At 26.0% G+C, this 22,341-nt stretch overlaps 4 protein-coding genes across 7 annotated transcripts in view; 3 read left to right on the forward strand and 1 right to left on the reverse strand.

Moving 5' to 3' along the window:
• Positions 1 to 11,518, forward strand: part of LOC126907342 (prominin-1-A-like) — a 29,023-nt gene extending 17,505 nt beyond the window's left edge. The window contains exons 4-14 of the mRNA XM_050688544.1: positions 7,741 to 7,836; positions 7,920 to 8,122; positions 8,708 to 8,840; positions 8,896 to 9,066; positions 9,365 to 9,464; positions 9,531 to 9,764; positions 9,844 to 10,075; positions 10,474 to 10,647; positions 10,756 to 10,884; positions 11,034 to 11,192; positions 11,261 to 11,518. Of these exons, the coding sequence (XP_050544501.1) occupies positions 7,741 to 7,836; positions 7,920 to 8,122; positions 8,708 to 8,840; positions 8,896 to 9,066; positions 9,365 to 9,464; positions 9,531 to 9,764; positions 9,844 to 10,075; positions 10,474 to 10,647; positions 10,756 to 10,884; positions 11,034 to 11,192; positions 11,261 to 11,422 (1,793 nt within the window). The 3' untranslated portion in view covers positions 11,423 to 11,518. The remainder of the gene's footprint in view (positions 1 to 7,740; positions 7,837 to 7,919; positions 8,123 to 8,707; positions 8,841 to 8,895; positions 9,067 to 9,364; positions 9,465 to 9,530; positions 9,765 to 9,843; positions 10,076 to 10,473; positions 10,648 to 10,755; positions 10,885 to 11,033; positions 11,193 to 11,260) is intronic.
• The window catches only part of LOC126907346 (trace amine-associated receptor 1), a 326,541-nt gene that overhangs the window by 129,125 nt on the left and 175,075 nt on the right, over positions 1 to 22,341 (reverse strand). The gene's annotated exons all lie outside the window — the stretch shown is intronic.
• LOC126907354 (odorant receptor 33b-like) overlaps positions 1 to 22,341 on the forward strand; it is a 91,440-nt gene that overhangs the window by 52,630 nt on the left and 16,469 nt on the right. The window lies entirely within an intron of this gene.
• Positions 12,409 to 15,822, forward strand: LOC126907352 (uncharacterized). 2 transcript variants are annotated; one of them, XR_007704489.1, is made up of 7 exons: positions 12,409 to 12,790; positions 12,930 to 12,963; positions 14,176 to 14,235; positions 14,324 to 14,428; positions 14,513 to 14,582; positions 15,000 to 15,119; positions 15,281 to 15,822. XR_007704489.1 is itself a non-coding variant. In XM_050688571.1 (5 exons), the coding sequence occupies exons 1-5, from the start codon at positions 13,887 to 13,889 to the stop codon at positions 15,344 to 15,346; spliced, it is 717 nt and encodes a 238-aa protein (XP_050544528.1). In that variant the 5' UTR covers positions 13,831 to 13,886; the 3' UTR covers positions 15,347 to 15,822. The 2 variants fall into 2 exon arrangements, 1 of the variants encoding a protein (XP_050544528.1); XM_050688571.1 differs by lacking the exons at positions 12,409 to 12,790; positions 12,930 to 12,963 and having other exon boundaries at positions 13,831 to 14,235; positions 14,993 to 15,119.

Consider the following 22,341-nt stretch of genomic DNA (forward strand, 5'->3'; position numbering starts at 1 on the left):
GTAGATGCGCAAAAGGCTATAAAGTTACTATTTTTAATTGCCCCAGTAAGCAGAATAAGTGTTACATTTTCAAAAAAAATTATATCAAATGAAAGAAAATTACCTAGGGTTTCAATATAAAGAAATATTATTTTGATTAGTTAATATTTGAAAAAGTTATGGCAGTTTTAAGTACAAAAAACATCCCGATAAAAGGTAATTTTTATCGCAAACATTACATTTTTTTTTAATTTTCGACAGCCATTTGCACATAGAAGATAAGATGTCGGGACAAATTTTTTTTTTCATTCTATAGCACATAAAATAAGCTTTAATTTGATATATGTTTAAAGGACGTAGTATTTCCGAAACATTTTCAAAAATTAAGTTGAAAAAGTTAATTTTTGTAAAAATTTGCTATTTTAAACCCTCCCAATGAGCAAGTTAAGTGATAGATTTTCAAAAAAATGATATCAGATATATCAAAATATCTAAGGTTTTAGTATAAAAAAAAATTATGTTGATTTGTTGATTTTTGAAAAAGTTATGGAAGTTTTAAGAAAAAAAAGTGAAAAAAATGACAAAATTTACCGATTTTTAAATTTGTAATTTTTTTGGATATTTCCCCCATTTTCGGAAAACGAGTGAAATTTTTTCAATTTTTAAGGGTAATGTCTTCAACTAGATACGATTTGTGATCTTTTGACGTATCATTGAAAGAAATCGGTTCGGTGAGAGCTGAGAAAAAGTAGTAACAGACACAAAAAAAAAAAGAAAACACATCATAGTAAAATTAATACCTTCTCAGCTTCGCATCGAAGCTAAAATAGAAAATAACTATTATAAAACACATGTAACACGATATACTATAATAATTGTCAGATAACAACTGATATCTATTGTACTAAAATTAAATATTAAGTATTTGATATTAATATGCTAAAGTATTCAGTGGTGTATCCGGTCGTGCATAAAAATTTTTATTTAATGACGTTTTTTTGCTCATTAATTTTTTGGTATTACAAATGCAGAAAAAAATGTATTGGTGACTAAATAAAATAAGTTGTTAGGAAACACCTATAAAAACGAAATTTTATTATTTCAATAAAAAAGTCGAATTGTGTCAAGTAAAATGATATTTTTTCTTTCAAGTAATAACCAAAAAATTATTATTTATTATATGAAAACACGAACATAATATTTCTGAAAATTGATTTATATATTATATTAATTATTTTATATAAGTTAATGTGGTTTGCAGTATATTGTTTGTATTTAGTGATCACTAGTATCGGGACTAGTGCACTAGTACTAGTACAGTATACACATCCAAATGAATGAACAATGACGTCCGGGTCTAATTATTTTTACTGATTATTGTATATATATATAAGCCCAACATTGGGATGTAAAATTAAATTATCCGTCTCGGCACCATCATTTCCTCTAATCTATCATCTTAGATTAGATGTTATATTAAAAGTAAGTTTTTTCGCTCGGTTTCTACATTTTATGACCTTCTGTGGTTTTATGTAACTTGGATAATAAAATTAACCCTATGTTTAACAAGTAGTCTATACTTCATCCAATTTGTCTTTATGATCAATTATGTACATTATAGTACAATACTTTACTTTCATTATTACGATTTTTTGACAAATAATTAATAGTGTATTGTTTTGAACAAAGTAAAAAATTAACTTTTTTTCTTTCTTTTTCATGATTACAAATTATGGCTGTCACACAACCACTAAATTTAGAAACTACATACTAATTATAAAAAATTAAAGTAATACAATAATTTAAATTAATAAAAAAATCACATTTAAGTATAAATAGGACTATTAAATTTAACGACATTTGTTTTTAATTAAATAGAAGTATAATTTGAAACATTAAAAGATAATATGTTTTTAAAGTTTACAGTATATACTATCAACATTATATTCAATTATTTTGATTGTTTTATTTTAAGTATAAACACCAAGAAAATAATTTAAACACATTCTGATTACTAAATTCTATTTATAGAGATAATATTAAACATAGTACAACACTATAAACCATTATCAATACTTCTGAAAAAGTTCTTTTTTCTATAAACATTGAATACTTAATTGTTTAAGTGAATCTAATTAAGATAAGTTTAAAGATTCAAAATTCAACAAATACAAGATAATCAACAAATGCTTGTCCCTAATATTTTATATCAATACTCGCGCTCAATAGCATCATATCGTTGTAAAGAGAGTAATTATTAAATAATTTTTATTCAAAAGGATGAAAAAATAATAAATAACATGCAAAATTGCTAAATATTTTGCCTCAATATCAGCGTGCTTTTATCGTAATACGGTTGGATGATATCATGAGATGTGAAAGCAAACTCGTAAGATTTACAATTATGTATAATACTGTATGAAACTATACAAAAAATAATAATTTCGTTGTTCTTGATACCCTATAAATCTACTTCAAACAACTACTTTTAATAAAAACCAAACCAACATAACATCTCAAACTCTATGAGATTATTATTTATCGCCATTAAATTATTTACTAGTTTCTTTTGGATTTTATGTTTTGCTATAAGAATAGTAAATTTAGTTTAATATTTAATAAAATAAAAAAAATCTGCATGTTTCTTGCAAAAATTAAAAAAATAATTTAACTCAATTTTAAAAGTATTTACTCACATTTGATGACAATTTAACTTATTTATAAATAAAGTTTACGTAAATAAAGTTTAAATATTTGTACATTAATAATAAATAAAAAACATAAAAAAATCTCAACACAGTGGGAACGTGGTATAGTTGGATTCACTATAAATAATATCTGAGAGTAATTAAAATCACTATCATAAAAAACGCTTCGATGCAAATCTGTAGATAGTCTTTAACTTTAAGAAATTCGTTGATTATTCTAAAACAAAATTAACTCCTATTTCTATCATTAATCCTAATTAGTAGTTGATTTTTAAGTATAATTTATGAATAAATATATTTTAAAGCAATTCAACGTTATATGAAATTGATATTTAATACCTTAGTATTGTTATATATTAGGAGAATTTATAAAATTATAAAGTAGTTATTAAAACGTGTATAAAAATAGAACTTATTGACACATAAAATTTTAGATAATAATTTGTTGTTAATTATGAATATATGGTCTGCAAAAAAATTTCATCAGAGTAAAAAATATACTTCTATTATTCAATTTTTCGTGCTAATTTCAAATCATATTGTATGTTTTCCATGATCTATAATTTTTGACATTATGGCTAATTANGTATTGTTATATATTAGGAGAATTTATAAAATTATAAAGTAGTTATTAAAACGTGTATAAAAATAGAACTTATTGACACATAAAATTTTAGATAATAATTTGTTGTTAATTATGAATATATGGTCTGCAAAAAAATTTGGTAAACACCAAGAGTTACATAGAAATTATTAATAATTCTTTTAAAATGATTTATTACGATAAAAAAATAATTAAAAACACAAAAAAAAATTTCGTTTTGAATGTTTTTAAATTATTATAAATTTTTATTTTTAATATTTTAAAAATAATCAGTGCATATTATCATTTTTCACCTATTTTTTGGTATTTTAAAGTTGATTTTTTGAAAGTTTATAATAAAAAAAAGTTGAATATGTTACTTTTAACTTTTAGTTCCATTTCAAGTTTGAAATTTACATTATTTAAATAGAAAATTTTATGAAAATAAAAAAATAGTATTGTTAAGATTAATATGCATTCTGGAAATTGTATAATTACTATTTACTGTAAATTTATCTGAAAAGCTAAATATTTTTTTAAAATTTTTATTATAATAGAAATCATAGTAATCATTTCCATGTAATTTTTGGGGTTTAAAAATATTCTGCAATTGAAATATCTAGAACATAATTAATTTTAATGATTTACATTAATTAAAAAAACCAATAAAAATGTTGTTAAAAAAATCTACTTAATTGAATGTATTATAAAATTTTATTATAATCGTAAAAATTATTTGTTAAATTCAGGTGAAAATAAAAATCATTTTTTTTTAGATTTATGATATTACATGATATTATTTATGATTTTAGATATTACAAAAAAAATTGGAATATTATAGTCTGTTAGTAACATCCAAATAAAGTTAAAATTTATTTAATTTTGTAGTTGAAACCTATTATTATATCAAACCTACTTGGACAATACTTTAAAAACATTGAAAATGAATGATTTTAATTATAAATATGGAGAATGTGAGCTTAGTAAATTTTTAATTGATAAAGTGGAATTTTTTTCCATTTTTAAGGGTAATATCTTTATATATATAATAGTCGTGATCATTTGATGTATCTTTAAAAAAATTTTGGTCAAGTGAGAGCTGAGAATATGAACGAGAGCTATAAAAAAAATCACATAGTAAAAAAACTTTAATATGAATAAGAAATTTCTTCAAACGAGGGGGCTACACTGATAGGGTCCTAGATATTAATTTAAGTTATTGAATCTAAATGAGATAAAAATCAAATGATTTAAAAAATTATTTCTAACTCAAAAATTTTTTTAAAAGAAATTTAAAATAAAATAATAAACAAATTTTTAACACAAAAATAACATATTTGCCATTTTTACCGTGAAGACAAAACAAAGTCCTAGATTTTTTTTTTCATAATTTAGTATATTACATTAGCTTTAATAGGCCAGTCAACGAAGGAGTAAATTTGGCAATGGCGGAAAAAATTGACAATAGGTGAGAGTGTGAATGGGGAGTTAAAAGTTTTAAGTATTTAGGACCNAAAAGTTTTAAGTATTTAGGATCAGTAGTGCAAAAGAGCGGTGGTTTGACGAGAATGCAAGACACAGGTTTAAGTGCGGGTGGTTGAAGTAAAGAGAAGCTTCTGTTGTATTATGCGATAAAAGAATTCCAATGAGGCAAAAAGGTAAATTCTACAACAATGTAGTGAGACCAGCTATAATGTATGGTTCAGAGTGTTGGGCGGTTGATAAGAAAGTAGAGCAGAGAATGAGTGTAGTAGAGATGAAAATGCTTAGTTGGATGAGTGGAGTGACTAGAAAAGATAGAATAAGGAACGAGCATATAAGAGGGAGTATAAGTGTAGCGTCAATCGTGGGTAAGGTGAGAGAAAATAGACCTAGATGATTGAGTCATATTATGAGGAGAGAAGAATCGAAAGCTGTAAGAACAGTTATAGAAATGAATGTTGAAGAAAGAAGAGGTAGAGGAAGACCAAAAATGAGATTGAGGGATGTTATTGAATGCAATATGAGGACAGCTGATGTAAGCGTAGAAGATGTGGGAGATCGTGTCAAGTGGGAGTTAAGGATTAGGGTGGCCGACCCCAAGTATTTGGGATTAAGGCAAAGAAAAAGATTAGCAGAAATTCCGGTAGCAATTGACATAATATAATTGTTGTTTGGGAATGTACAATTTAGCGTTTAGTTGAGTTTAAACAATATAGCGTCAAATCAATTACCTACTCCTCAGTTGTATCTTAATATACACTACACTTTAATGATACTATAAATAAATAAAACAACACATACACACATATGCATTTATAACATTGTGTCTAATGTAAGTATAACATGATAAAAAGTGACCGTAAAATGAAAAAAATTGGAAAATAAATTTTAGTACTCATATTAAATGTAATGTAACTCGAAAAATATTTGTTTAAATGAAAAATTATAAGATAGCTTTTTTATTTAAAATTGTCTTTTAAACAACTTTTGTACGAAATTTTATTTTGTAAGTCAAATATTTTTTGAGAAAATTAAAAAAGCTCATATTTTTGAACTTTTGCGAGTCTGTAAAAAAAAAAGCTCAAGTCCAATCGATGAGGACTTTTAGTATGTCATTAAACATATCTTAATTCAACTTTAAAAAAAAAAAAATTTGGTTGGGAATTTTTTCCGCCATTGCCAAATTTACTCCTTCGTTGACTGGCCTATAATTTAAGATATATATAAAAATGTCAGTATTTCTGGAACACTTTCAAACGCCAAGTTGAAAAGTTAATTTTTTGTGAAATAGTTGTAATTTTGGATCCTTCTCTGAGGGCAGGTAAAAGATCAGATTTTTAAAAAAATATACAAAAAGATAGGTAAACAGCCCACGTATCTATAAAAAATTTATTTTATTCATTTTGTCATTTTTAAAAAAGTTATGGCAGTTTTAAGTAAAAAAATGTCAAAAATTATCAATTTTTAAATTTGTAATTTTTTGGAGATTTCCTCCATTCATGGGGAATAATGGAAATTTTTTCAATTTTTGAGCATAATGTCTTCAACTAGATACGAGTGGTAATAGACAAAAAAAACACATCATAGTAAAACCAATACGTTCTCAGATTTGCATCGAAGCTAAAAATAGGGAAGAAATTATTCACCTGATAGAGATGTAGAAATCAACTCTTAAAGGAAAGGGATTAAGAATAAGTAAGAGTATATAGAGTACAGTTTGACAAAAGAAAACAGGGGGTATGTAAAATGAGATCAGTGACAATAAGCGAGGACGTGATAGCAAAGGTGGAAAGTTTTAAGTATTTACATTAGGTGTGTAAAAGAACGGTACTATAAATGAGGATGTAAGACATCGTTTAAGTAAAGGTGGATAAAGTGGAGAGAAGCACCTCATGTGTATTGCAATAAAAGAATTCTAATGAGGCTGAAATTTAAGTTCCATAAGACTACGATGAGACCAGCTATTTATGGTTCAGAGTGTTGGGTAATTGACAAGGAAGTAGAGCAGAGAATGAGTGTAGCAGAGATGAGAATGCTGAGATGGATGATTGGGGGTGACTAGAGAAGATAGAATAAGGAATAAACACATAAAAGGGAGTATAGGTGATGCCTCACTCGTGAATTAGATTAGAGAATATAGACTTAGATAGTTTGATTATATTATGAAGAGAGATGAATAGGAAACTGTAAGAATAGTTATGAAAATGAATGCAGAGGGAAAAAGAGATAGAGAAAAGAGATGTTATTGAATGCTATATGGCTGATGTGTACATAGATAATGTTCGATAGTTCGAACTTAGAAGAAGAATACTGTTCGATAATTTATATCAATATTTCAGAAATTATTGACAATTTAATTATACTTAGAATAGATTCGAAATCACCAATGAAATTCTATTCAAAATCTACTATTATATTGTTTGGCACAATTAAATGTTATGCATTGTAATATTTTGTTTAAAAAATATCACTGTGATCTTTTAAACACATGGTCATTCTACACTATATCATATTTATCCAAATTGTCACTTTGGTTCTAGTTGCCTATATATATTTATTAAAAATGAGCAGCATTTTTAGTCATAAACGGAGAATTTTTTATAAACACTGGATTAATTCGTAATAATTATGAATAAGTCATGTCTATATAGTTTAATTATTAAACTATTAGAATATTTTTACTTTTTAAAATTTAAATAGAGTATAAAATAAAAATATTTAGTCGAAATGTATCTACTTTGTTTTAAAATAATTTACATACAGAATAGTTTAAATATAATTTTTTTATTGTTGACACTAGTGTTTTTGGGATAGTATATCTATATCTTACTACTCATTTTATAGTTGACTAATTATACTTGACATAATAATGTAGAATACTATTAAAAATTAATATTTCAATTTTAGATATAATTTTAAAGGTGGCTTCTATTTACATGATTTTTATACTTTATAAATCCTTTAGATTAAAATAAATAATATTTTCAGATATAGCTGATAATTTAGGAGGGTCTATTGAAAATGACATTTATGGACCGAATCACAAATTTGGATCACGAAATAATGTATCAATAATAGTACAAGGTATGAATAGTTGTAGTTAACCTAAATATATTTTGTCATTTAAAATTTTACATGAAATTTTAATTAAATTATATTTTTTTTAGATTTTCAGAAAGTATTTCCAAAAGTCAGGGATGTAATAGCGCAAGCTGAGTTGGTAAAAGACAATATTATAGTTTTTAATAGACAAATAAGCGATCTAAATTCAGAATTACAAGTTATACCTGAAAGATGTCTTCCTGACGTTTCTGTTATGTGTGATATGATCTCAGCTAACAGATTACATGTAGAAAATTACACGTACCTTGTTAGTATACGCAAAAAATTAATAGTTATTTTAATCTCAAGTGTTTAACTTGCGAAGTGCTTACATTACTTATATTTATAGAGTTAAAATAATACAAGTTTATAACTTTAAAGTAATTAGTTACTTTCTTAATTTAAGAATATCTGTTTTAGTTGAAATTAGTTTTAACTTATTATAAATCCGTCGGAATTGAAACTAAGAGACGTGATATTTTTATTATAACTTTTTATTTTTCTTATTTTGAAATGTTACAATATTCAACATAATATATTCAATTGAATGTTCCATTGTACTTGAGAGTAGCACAATTAGAAAATAATTTCGGGGCAGGGTATTATTATCTATTTTTTTGCTGAAAACTCAAATACGTAAAAAAAAGGGTATCGCGACTACAAAATTGAAACATCAGATATCATTTCGTGGAAGGTAAAACCCCCCTAATTATGCCACTGGTAATTGATGTAAATTTAAAAAAATTCAACTTAACCAATCACTATCAAACATCATTGTTGTTAAATAACTCCAATATTTTTTTGTGTATGAAAGTATAAAATGTGACCATTTTGTAACGTTTTTTGATGCTAGGACGATATGATCAATGTTGCCAAAAATATATTGAATGTCGAAAATGGCGATTTATTAAGTCTTCCTTTGACATCGGCTGAAAGTGCTAATATTCCAAAAGCAGTTCACGATCAAACTGAAAGAGAAAGATGGAGTAAGTTTTGTGACTTACAGTTGCTACATATTTCTAATTTAAAACTGTACTCCAGGAATTAAACAATCTCTAATGGATCGTCGTAGACAATTAGAATTTTCCATTTATCCTTATGAGAGTCACACGCGCAAGCTCATATCTAAACTTATGGATATGAAAGAGTTAGGAAATAACTACATCAATATGTTGAAACAAATTGAATCATGCAGATGGTTCGGCAGCCTAGGTAATTTATGATATGTTAATAATTTGAATATTTCATATTATTAATATTTTTTTTAACACTTTATACGCTCATTAAGAGCCATAGTGGCTTTCCCCAAAGGAGAAGGTTTCTAAGCCATTGATACTCCGAGACGGGTGATTAGTCCGTCGCCGGAGAGAGGACTCCAATTATCGAACTGATTTCTCGTTCGGCAAATGAAGTCGCCGGTGACCGAGTTTCGAACCCGAGTCAGTGCGCGTCAAGCACTGCCGCGTTACCGACTATTATATGAAATATTAAAGTGTCCTTTATCTAATAGGAATCGCAATAGCAGCTATTTTGATATGGGTTTTGTTGGCTTGCAGTATAGTGGTTAATTGCTGTTCAGATACAACTTGGGCAAAGTGTTATTTTTTTGGGTAATATAATAATATTATGAATAAATACTATCAATACTGTTAATATTATTAATAATTACTTATTAGTTGTGTAAGCACGATGAGACTTACAAGTTTAGTAATGTGGGTAATCGCTTTTGTGGGATTGATTGTAAGTAGCAACAGTGAATCTAACGTTTGTCGAGCTTTGTACGATGAGCCAACATATGAAACAGTCTCAAAAATAATGGATGATCCAAGGTTGACAAATGAACATGGTTTTTTTTCGTGGTTTGTTTTTGGAAATGATACGCCCACGTCAACATTCAACGAAGTCCTGGAGTAAGTCCGATTGACTATCGGAAACTTGGATATATTTATATGGCCAAACCCATTTATTTGACTTTGATTAATTATTTAGAGCGTGCAAAGCCAATAAAACGGCATATTCGACGTTTAGTATGAACAAATTATTCAACTCAGAAGCTGGATCAGAATACACAAAATGGCCTGGCCTAATTGATGGACTTGAGAGTCTTAGGTACAAAAACATACGCGTTAATTTGGATGATGATAAACCAGTTGCGAGAGATGACGTGTTAAAACCAATAGCAGAATTAACAAACATAAATTTTCAACATTTTCGAAGACAGGTTCGAAGATAAAATTATTAAATTTAACAATAGTTCTTTAAATTTAATGTTTATTTTTATAAAATTATACGTATTTTATTTTTATGAGTATAATATTTTATCATAGTCAGTGGTACTACAGCTCTCTTTTTTAGGGGGAAATAGGAAAGAAGTACATAGTTTTGAATATATAGTGTACACATTTACATTTTTTCGATGAATATTTTAAATTGCTAATTATAAAGATATGTAAAAAAATCAGGAAAAATATTGCTCTTTATTTGATAAAATTATAATTTTATTTAAAATATTTCAATTTATCATTTAAATTTAGTTTGCTGAAAAGTTTTACATTTATTTTGTATTTTAAGTTTTATCAAATATTTATTTAACGTCTTACGAAATATTTTTTTAAACAGATTTCGACTTCATCATTAGCTCATGGAAGAGTAACATTGCTTCATAATCAAATTAATGCGCTTTCAATTCAAACAGCTACACATTCAAATTCGTTTAAAACAACGCTTAAGAGGCTAGTGGAAAACATCACTGATATATTAGACAATGTCATTAATCCTATGGAACAAAAGAAAGTGTGTAGACTTCGTACTAATTATTAAATTTGTAGTAATTTAAACGCTAATGCCTAATATTGTATTAAAATGTATTGAAACATTAACTTGCCTGACGTATGCTCCCAGAACATTTTGCTATACCGGATAACGTTAATGGAAGTCGAAATGCAACCCTTGTCGGAATTATTTAATCGCACGTGGGCCCAGGCGTATACAAGAATTGTTAGTTCAGACTTTGATCAAATCGTTAGAAAGGTTAGTAAAAATAACTGATAATATTTTGACTAATATTATACGCAAATGCCGAAAAAAAAATATATCTTTTGGTAACATTGTATTTGAAATTAAAAATTTATACTCAAAAAAAAAAATAAATAAAAAGTGAAATTTTCATGTTTAATTAGAACATGGACGAATATATAAATAGTATTAAATTAATTTTTGAAAAATACAAATCGCACGTTGTTGAAGCAACTAAAAAGGAAGCGGCATCATGTAGACCAGTATGGAACGTGTACAGAATCGGAAGAGATTTAATTTGTAGACAAGCGTTAGACTCTCTCGTATGTTTATTAAAATACCTTTACTATTGACCGTAAGAGTTATGTTAGTTTTATAATGTTTTTTCCAGAATGGATTTTGGGTGATTTGTTTTATAATTGCTATATCCATCACTGCAGCAATACCAGTTGTAAAAAATTTCAAGATCTTCAAGAAATCACCGTTAACATCTATGTCTCTATACACTATACCACCACCACCGTCGATGGATCTTATGTGTACTAGTAGCTAATGTTAATTTTTACTGTGTTTCGTGGTACAAAATACATGTTTTGTATGAAAATTACGTATATGTTTTCTCTATTAAATCCAAAATGTCTTTCTGAAATTTATTATGTATTTTTTTCACACATTAAAAATACATTAAAAAATGATTTAATTACAAAATTTAGTAATTGTCTATAAATATATACATAATATATGTATATATCATATTTATAGGTGTTCAACTGATGTGTCTCTTTACTTACTGAACACACTTATATAGAGTGAGACAGATCTAACTATCAACACCTCTAACTTATGATCTACATAACAATTTATACATTTATTAGCTTCGATGCGATGTGGAAAAGATATTAATTTTACCATGATGTGAATATTTTTTTGTGTCTGTAATTACTTTTTTTGGGCTTTCATCGGACCACTTTCTTTCAACAATAGTTAAAAGATCACAAATTTTATCTAGTTGAAGAAATTGCTAAACAATTTCGGTCAGCATACAAAAAGTTGGTCATTCATGTCACAAATATTCCACAGTTAAATACTGATAATTGTATTCCTCTAGACAATATTGAAATCCTTCACTATTCCAGTACATACATTGTAAAAGTTATAAATGATAGTTCAGTAAGTATTTCTTATGATTCATTATTTTATGAAGAAAATGTACTAGCCTCAGATTCATTTATTAATGACCATGACTATGTTATCCCAATCAGAGAAGAGTGTTATGTAATGAGTACTTTTTCCAAACAAATAATTATTTAATTTCTGGATTTGTAGTTCATAAACTAAGCTCAACAATTAAGTGTCNAGTAAGTATTTCTTATGATTCATTATTTTATGAAGAAAATGTATTAGCCTCAGATTCATTTATTAATGACCATGACTATGTTATCCCAATCAGAGAAGAGTGTTATGTAATGAGTACTTTTCCAAACAAATAATTATTTTATTTTTGGATTTGTAGTTCATAAACTAAGTTCAACAATTAAGTGCCCGACTTGTGTTTCTGCACTGTTTTCTTCTAATAAAGAAGAATTTTTAAATTCTATTGTTAGTTTAAAAAATAGGAATGGTAATCAAAATGGTTTATGTTACCCAAGTGATAATGTTCTATCATTATGTTTTGAAACAGATTTAGTTTTAAGGAGTATTGATTATAAAAATAAAGCCGTCAATAAACTAATGGTCCAGTCCAAAGTTCTTAGTAAATTTATAAGTCAGTCTCAAATGTTTTGTTTAGTAAATTAAGATAATGAAACTAATAGCTTAATAAATCATATTCCCCTGTTAATTAAATCCATAACTGCTACTTATTTTGATCTTAAAATTAAACATTCCATAAAAATTCACAATGAAACTCCGTCTCTTAGAAGTTGGTATAATAAACTAACACTTTTTAAAGGCCAATAATATTTTATTTAAAAATTTTTAACTGCTTTATATAAATTATTTTTATAAATTTGTTTTATAAATTATTCAATACTATTTTAAATTTTATATGTGTTTATTAGATGTGAAATAATTATGATGTAAGGAAAAAACTATGTAAGTATGAACCTATAGTAAAATTGCATATTGATTACATTTTTTTTATCATTATGAAATATTACATAATAATAATACAAATTGATTATACACACAATCCATTAATGTGTGATTGAATATGTAATATTTACCAATTATTACGATTTAAATTATGTTTTAATGAATTATAATGAATTGAATTTTTACACACTACTAATCATTTACACTATTGGAAATTTGTATAGAAATGTAATTTGCAACTATATATTCGTTAAATTTTATGTAAAACTTACTCAATGAATTGGATCAAATTAAATGAATATTAATATGCATTATTTCTTTCATCCATCTCAATAAATATTATTTAGCCCTTAACTACTAATGTTAAATAAATGACATAATTACTGACGTGTGGTCTGCCAGATTGTACTCTTGTACTTTATATAGTTAATAACTAGGTATCAAAAATTTAAAGACTACTAAAATATTAACCGTAAAATAATAAAATTAATATTAATTTTATTTCATTCGGAATTCGTTGTCGTATCACTAACCGCTAACGCGACACTTATTCTAAAAATTTATAGAAATTTATTCTAAAAGATCGAATGTTGAAATATCAAAATCTACATTGTGAACTTAATCCATTAAATCTGGCTACAATTCGAAATTTCAAGTTTTACCAGTTATTCTATACTCTATTAATATTAATGGAATTTATTATAATCAACTGCTATGTGTTTATTGGATTTTACAATGTGAAAAACGATTTTTTTTCAACTATACAATTATTTATAAATGTAATATCAACTATTCAAATATATCTAAACAACTATATACTTTCGAAGAAATATGATGATTTAAGAAAATTATTGGATGCCACAAGTATCGATTTTTTATCTTCTAGTTGTAAAGGAAAATATATATTTGAACAGAACGAATCTATGTGTATGAAAGTAATAAACGTATACAGTTTTGTATGTTATTCGGCGGTGTTACTTTGGATTCTTAATCCGTTATTTATAAGAGGATATCCTTTAAAAAAAAGAGACGGCAGTCTGGTAATTTATCGAAATAGCGTCCTAAATACATTACTCAGTTTCATACCAATTTCGATTTATGAGCGAATTTACCCAATTGTATATCTAATAGAAGCTATTGAAATATCACATATTACTTATGATATAGTTTTCTACTATACAATAGTTATACAATTTTGTTGGATGTTAACAGCTCAATTGAAAATAATTGCATTTAAATGTGAATCATGTGGATACGAAAATGAAGAAATAGGTACGTATGAAATTTTTTTTTATCAATTTACCCAATTATATATATATATTAGAAGCTATTGAATTAATACATATGATGTTTGATATAGTTTTCTACTATACAATAGTTATACACTTTTGTTGGATGTTATCAGCTCAATTGAAAATAATGACATATAAATGCGAATCATTTGGATATAAAAATGTAAATTTAGGTGCGTGTGAATTAATTTTAAGAGGAAAACATAATTTTTTTAATGCTAGTAATGTTTCATATTAATTCATTTTTTTCCAAATAGGGCAGAAAAACGGCAATAATTACACCAAAAATTTGAATCAAATACTTCTAGATTACACAAAAATAAACATGTAAGATTATTTTAAATTTTATTTTATTTATCACTTATTTTATAAATTGTTAAAATAATACATTAATTCTTATCATCATGATAAGAATTTTTTCGCATATTTGTGCAATGATTAATTATCAAACGAAATTAATTGAATATTTGTTAACATATCTTTTAAAACATTTAAAAATTTTATTCATAAAGTGGTAGATAATCTGATAATTAATTTGGTGTTACATTTTTAATAATTATTATTAGTTCAATTAGGCATTTTATGAAATTATGAAACCAATGACATGGTTTACATATGTATACTATTTCAATATGTTTAATGCTCTCATATATATGTGTATATTAGTATGTATATTTTTAATTTAGCGATTAATTAATTTTCGTAATTTAATATAATTTAATATAATTTGAAATTAGTTTGCAGAATTACTTTAAAAATGGCTGTGAAATGTCTGTTATTTTTGCGAAATTATTATTAACAACATTGGCGGTGTCTATTGATTTGTTTATTATGTGCTATTATTATGGCTATCTTGAAAATGAAGTAAATTTTAACATTAATTTGATATAAATACTCCATTTTTTGAAGTTTTAAATTATTTATAAAAACAAGTTCTTATCAAAAATATACGAACAATGTATGGCCCTCACATAAAAGTACGAAACATTTAAGTGCAAAATGTATAATAAACAAAATTATTTTAGAAAACAAGAAAAACCTTTTTCTTCCTAATCACTACCAAGGGGAATGTCCACGAAGGTCAGTCGTAATCCAAAATAGCAATAAGATTAAGGATTTTCAACTATTACCAGCACAAATTACTCATTTAATTACTATCAAGGACGTGTCATATAGAGACCCAGTTCTGTTTTAATAAGAAAGCTTTTATACCTTAACTTTGAATAATAGAAAGGAAAAATAGTTCAATAACTTCGCAAATTTAATAATTAATAGATATATCTAAAACAAGATGAAACGTAAAAATGGTAGCACAGTGAGGTTGGGTTTTTTCAATTATAATCAATTTTTATAAAATAACTGTTCCAATCATACAAATTATTTTTTTGTGTAGTATAAACTATAACTATTATAGAACATTGTCAGTACAGCGTGGATGTGGCATAGTTGGGACAAGTATAAATGATATCTGACAGTGATTAATATCACTATTATAAGATATGCTTCCATGTAAATTCGTAAACAGTGTTTAATTTTAAGTAATTAGTCGATTATTCCAAAAGCATCATCAACTCCTATTTCCTTAATTATATCTTGATTAGTATTTAATTTATTCATTAGTATAACATATGTATAATTGCTAATTTTAGTAATAAGGAGATATTTAATTAAGAAAAGTTTTTTTTGGAGTTTAAATTTTTTACAATAAAAATTTCGAAATAATGATCTAAATTTCTAAAATTAAGGTTTTTTTTTATTTGGTAACTATAAATTTAACTAGATTAAAATTGTGATCTTTTAATGTATTAATCATTTATATTGGTTGTTGTAATTAAGGTTGTTTTTATTATAAATAAATAACACCGTGGTTAAATATCAGTGAAAATATATTTTAAAATTATTATATCCGTAAAGAGTACATAAAACAAGATAAGTTTCCAGGAGGAAGTAGACAATAGTTCTCACGCTAGAGTTGAAAGATCAATGTTAATGTTTGGTGCATCATCGAACCGGTTCTCGTCACCCGCGATCACTCGGCGTCGCGCGACCTGTGGGACGAGGAGAGATAGCTGTATCGCAGTCGCCATCCAGCGGTAAAACCGGAAGTGGAATGCGACCGCGTCATGGTCTAGTAAGAGCTGTAAATTTTAGTGAACAGATAAATAAAAAACACACAGCATTACAAGACCAATCTTCTTAGATACACATTGAAACTAAAAAAATAAACAATCAAAAAGTTTTTAAAAAAATCTAATACAATGTAGCGTTTAGCCTTGATGCGAAGCTGAGAAGGTATTCATTTTATTAAGATTATTTTTTTGTGACTGTTACCACTTATTCTCAGCTCTCACTGGACCAATTTTGATGAACTGTAAGGGATACACTGATTTTCATAAAAATTATATAAATCTAATTGATATAGAATATAAAAATAAACTTATTTCAATTTTTTTTTCTTTTAAGTCGAAAAAACTAATTTTAACATTGAATCAGCTTAAATTTTAAATTTTATCAAAAACGAATATGACGAACGTTTGACATTGTGGTTATGACTTTTTTGTAATTTTATTTAATCATTTTTGAGTTATAATTTTGCTTTTGAATAATCCAACAATTTCTTAAAATTAAAGACTATCTACAGATTTGCATCTAAACGTTTCTTTTTATAGTGATTTTAATCACTGCAAGATATAATCTATACTTGTCCAAACTATACCACGCCCACTGTGCTATCGTTTTTTTGTCAGTCATTCATTTTCTCAGATGTAACACGACCAATTTTTTTTAATGATACATTAAATGATCACATGTAGTATGTAGTTACAGATATTATCGAAAATTATAAAAATTTCCCCTTAAATAAAAAAAAAACTTAATCCTAATTCTTAATATAGGTAATGAAAATCATTCATTTCTAATGTTATAAAAGTATATTTGTCTAATTAGATTTGATATGATATGATCACTAAGAGTGTGATGGTGTCACGTTTTCATAATCGTGAGAATTATTTTAATAAAATACAGACAGCACATCCGCTGCCTGAGACTGATGAATTAACAAATAATATTTATTGCCAAATCGGCAATAAGTGTAATTATTATAAAAACCCAATAGACCTGACCATCTTGGTCAGTCGACTCCAGTGCCTTGTGTCATTCATCAGTCTCAGTACTCGGTTGTCGCTGTCCGGCTTACTGTTTAAAGTAAAGTCTTTGTTTATTCCTTTTCTAACCTATATACTCTTTTCCTCGACATTTCAGAGTACTTGTGTCTTGCATTTCGTCTGCACCTCGTACTCTGTTATCTTTCCTCACCTGGTGCGCCTAGTATTTGTGTCTTGCACTTCGTCTGCACCTCATACCTAGGTGTTACTCTTATTCTCCCTTCCTATGACAACAGCCTTTCGACACCCACAGCTAACCCGGAGTGTCAGCCGAGCACGGTGACTGCTGTACGACAACACGCACGTGAATACCTAGACAGCAGGCACCACCTCCTCATATTCATCTTCGTACACACATTTACACCAGTTACACATTTACCTAATATCATTTTCTCTTTCCTGTGTTACGACAAGAGTTACATAGAAATTATCACTATTTTTCCTATTGAAATTATTCATTACGATAAAAATACAAAAAAATAGCAGTTTTAACGAAATACTTAGTTTTTCTTATAAATTTACTATAAATAGTGTGACGTTCACCTGTTTCTTGCCGTAAGGCTTACACAAATAAAGGCCCATAACTCCAAAAAAAGTTGGATCCACCACTAGACTAGGCTCAACCAGACCGGAGCATAGTGGAATTTTAAATGTAAAGGACACACCTGTTTTTCTAAGATAGTACTACTGTTCAATTTACTAAGTTTTTACCTTAACTCTAGGGGAAAAAAAGAATTAAAAAAACCCAGCACAGTGGAGTCGCGGCACAGTGGGGAAATGGCATAGTTGATATCTGACAGTGATTAAAATCACTATCATAAGAAACGCTTTGATGCAAATCTGTAGATAGTGTTTAATTTTCTGGCTACGTGCCTGATGTGACACTCCCCAAGTAGATAAAATGTAATCATTGAAGTTAGTAATAAGTCCCCAAGGTTAGAAAAAACACTAATTAAATTTTTTTTACTGCAATTTATTACCATAATATAACTTATTAAGTCAAAAAAAAATAATACCTCCTTATATTTTTTATGATAAAATGTTGCGTATACGCAATGTTAGAATTAATTATGTATATTATTTAGCAGGAATTCGTTCAAAGCATTTTGATAAAAAATGCACTTGACAAAAAGTTATTTCGTTCAATAATATAATTGAGAAAAAAATTTTTTATGAATTTTTTGTGTTATGCAAAATGTTAGTGCTATCAAAAAAAGAGACAAAGTTAACTTTTTCAATATGATTATTCTTATAAGTCATAAAATTGTTGTATACAGTGTAATAGCCACTAAATTTCTCTAAAATAAATGTTAAATTAAAAAAATTCTTTTTGGTATAATTTTGATAAAACTTGTTTTTATACATATTTTAAAACGCATAAATAGAGTTTTTAAACAAATTTAAGTCAAAATGTAATTAAAATGTGCTATCTACTGTCAAATTATATATATATATATATATATGGTTTTAATATATCTTACTTGATTTCAAAGATAACCATACAAATAACACATAATAAACAAATTAAAAGATGACATTAATATTGTACATATTAATTTCACAGAAGTAACTGACAAAATATAATCATTTTGAATTAATTCTGCAAATAAATTTATAAAAGTTATTTACAAAAATAACTCAATCGGTAAATTTGATATACACATACTAGAATAAACAAATATGTAAATGCAATCTAAGCATTGAAATAGTGCCCAAAGCTTAACATTGTCATCGGTTTCATGATTTCATAAAATTTCTTAATTGAACTAATAAAAGTATTAATAGTTAACATATTAGGACCGAATTAGTATTCGAATTAACTACCATTTTATGAATAACATTTTGAAATGCTTTAGAAGGCATTTTAATGAATAATTATTTAATTTCGTTAAAATTAGACATTGGATAAAAATACGAATATTATTCATAACATGGTAATAAGAATGAATGTATAACTACAATAATCTATAAAATAGGTGATGAATATTAAAAAAATTTTTAATAATTTAATTTCTACTTTATACTGACGTAAAAGCTTTTAATTTACTTACTTGTTTAACTTTGTATGATCCAACATTAATTGTTTCAATGTAATCATGTAATTACTCTGTCCTATTCAATTATTTTTAAACATTAATATCGTTAAAAAAATTATGTTTTTCTTTTGTGTGCTTAAAAAATATTGATAAAAAAAATTAATCATTATCATTTCACACACACCTATTCAACATTATCATATCCAAATGATTCACATTTAAATGCAATTATTTTCAATTGAGCTGACAGCATCAAACAAAATTTTATAACTATTATATTGTAGAAAAAAAAATCTAAAATAATATGTGTGTTACTTCAATAACTTCAAATATAAATACAATTGGGTAAATTCGCTCATAAACCGAAAATGGTATGAAAATGAAGAATAATTTTAGGACGTTGTTTTGATAAATTATTAGACTGCCGTTTCTTTTTTTTTAAAGTAAATTCTTTTACGAATAATGGACTAAGGATCCAAGCTAATATCATTGAAGAAAACATAAAAAAGTATATGATTATTATTTTAGTACACATAGTTTTGTAGTGTTCAAATATAAATTTTCCATTATGACTGAAAGTTAGAAATCACTACTCATTGCATCAAATAATTTTCTCAATTCATCATATTTTGTGGAAAATCTTTAGGTGTTGAGAAATATATGAAAATCGGCCATTACAAATATAAATAACTGTAATACTGAAAAGAAATCGTTTATCACATAATAAAAACCAATACCACATAGAAAATCATTAAAATAAAATCATTTAAAAGTAATAAAGCATAGAGAAACTGGTAAAACTTGAAAATCCAAATTGCAGCCAGTTTGAAAGGGTTAAAATTACTATAAAGTCTTAGATCTCTTAATGTTCGATCGTTTAGAACAATCTTCTCTCGAATTTTATTTTGCATTTTACTTCCCACTATTGTTATTCTTTATTTAAAAAGACATCGTACCTAAAAAAGTGTATAAAATTATTATTATTTATTATACTATTATTTATTATATTTTCATTTAATTATATTGTTTTTATTTTTCATAATTAATTGATGGATGACTTATGGATATAAAATTTGATTAGGTCTGTTTAAAAATATTAGTTGGATGTGGAATGCATTCATTCCACGTCATTTTGGAATGTATTATACAATGTGTCTAATTATTAAGGTATTCCAATTAAAGTTTCAATTTTTTGAGTTAATATACATGTATAATACAGGTAGGATTACAATTACAGGTACCTATGTTTTTTTATGACGTCGCTATTCACATATACGCACTGTTAATTTCCAGCTATAATTTTATCAACAGATGTTGGCTACACATTAGAAAATGCTGTCGAGACATTGTTTTGTGATTATCATGGTTCGGATTTTATAGCATTTGCTACTGTTGTATTTAAATATATGGAACAATCTTTTTGTTCTAACTTATAGTTTTAGTAGTTCAATAATAACGCAAAATGTAGTTAATAAAGATATAATCAATCAAAATAAAACATATAAAATATTGATACACTTAAAACCGGATAAATAAATAATACACAAAATAAAAACTTAATGTCACAAACGTACCACACGGAAAGAGATTACCTTCGGTACTCCCAAGGTCTTCTCTTTCTCTCCTCTTCAATTCATTCCATTTCATCTTATATACTTTCATATTTTGTTTTTCTTTTTATAAAATTCATATAGTAATCATTTTCAAAAATGTTTATAAATATTTACTTCCTGATAGTAACAATAATTTAGGAATTACAATTAATCTAAACATTACAAAAGTGTTCTACATCTAGGTTTACAAATAATAGACTATATTATATTTTTGTAATAATAGATCAAGAAATTCATAGTTAAACCAAATATTACAAAAATGCTTTGTTTTCAATTTTACAAAATAATGATCTATATTACAATACTTATTATAGGATACAGATAAAAATAGCAGAGTGGGCTATAAATTTGTTTTATGCACCAGAAACTTCAAATATGAAATTTTATTTTGCTACTTTTTTCATATTTGAGGTATTTTAGGTTTTTAGTGCTATTTTTGAAATTTTGGTGCTATTTTTTGTTAAAATACGTAACTTAACGATTTATTTTGTATTTTTTATAAATCTCGTTAATATTGAATGAAAAATAGTATTAATTTATGTGAATCTATAAGAAATAATCCCACATTTTCGTTTTATATTGAAAATTGATACTAATATTGATTATGACTCATAATCTATTTTTAAGTAGCCGGGCGTAGTCAAATATATTTAAACATAGTAAAATTAACAAAAAATTATTTTCTAAAATGTTTTGCATAAAGCCCTTTAATTTATCTACACGTTTGCCAGAAATATAACGAAACATACAACTACTTTATAATTTTTTATAATTTCTCCGTAAAAATTACAATACTAACTTATTAAATATCAATTTCATACTAAATTTAATTACTATGATATATATTTATTCATATATTATACTTATAAACTAAAGAACTACTAATCTGGATATAAATTATAAAATAGGAGTTAATGTTTTTTTTTAAATAATTCAACAAATCCTTCTAAAAATTAAACACCATATATAGATTTGCATTGAAGCATTTCTTATTATAGTGATTTTAACTACTCCAGATATCATCTATACTTGTCCCAACTATGCTACGTCTACACTGTACTAACAAGGTACTATAATAATTATAGTGTATATTCCACAAAAAAATAATATGATTGGAACAATCATACACAAATAACTGTTCTAGTTATTTTATAAAAATTGATTATAATTGTAAAAATCTATTATTAAATTTTTTTGAAACCTAAACTCATTTTTTGAGAAATGATTTATACAGTAATATGTTACTAAAAAATTTGGAATATTATAGACTAGT

This window comes from Daktulosphaira vitifoliae, unplaced genomic scaffold (genome assembly GCF_025091365.1).
Source record: "Daktulosphaira vitifoliae isolate Bord-2020 unplaced genomic scaffold, ASM2509136v1 Scaffold_5, whole genome shotgun sequence".
NCBI lineage: Eukaryota > Metazoa > Arthropoda > Insecta > Hemiptera > Phylloxeridae > Daktulosphaira > Daktulosphaira vitifoliae.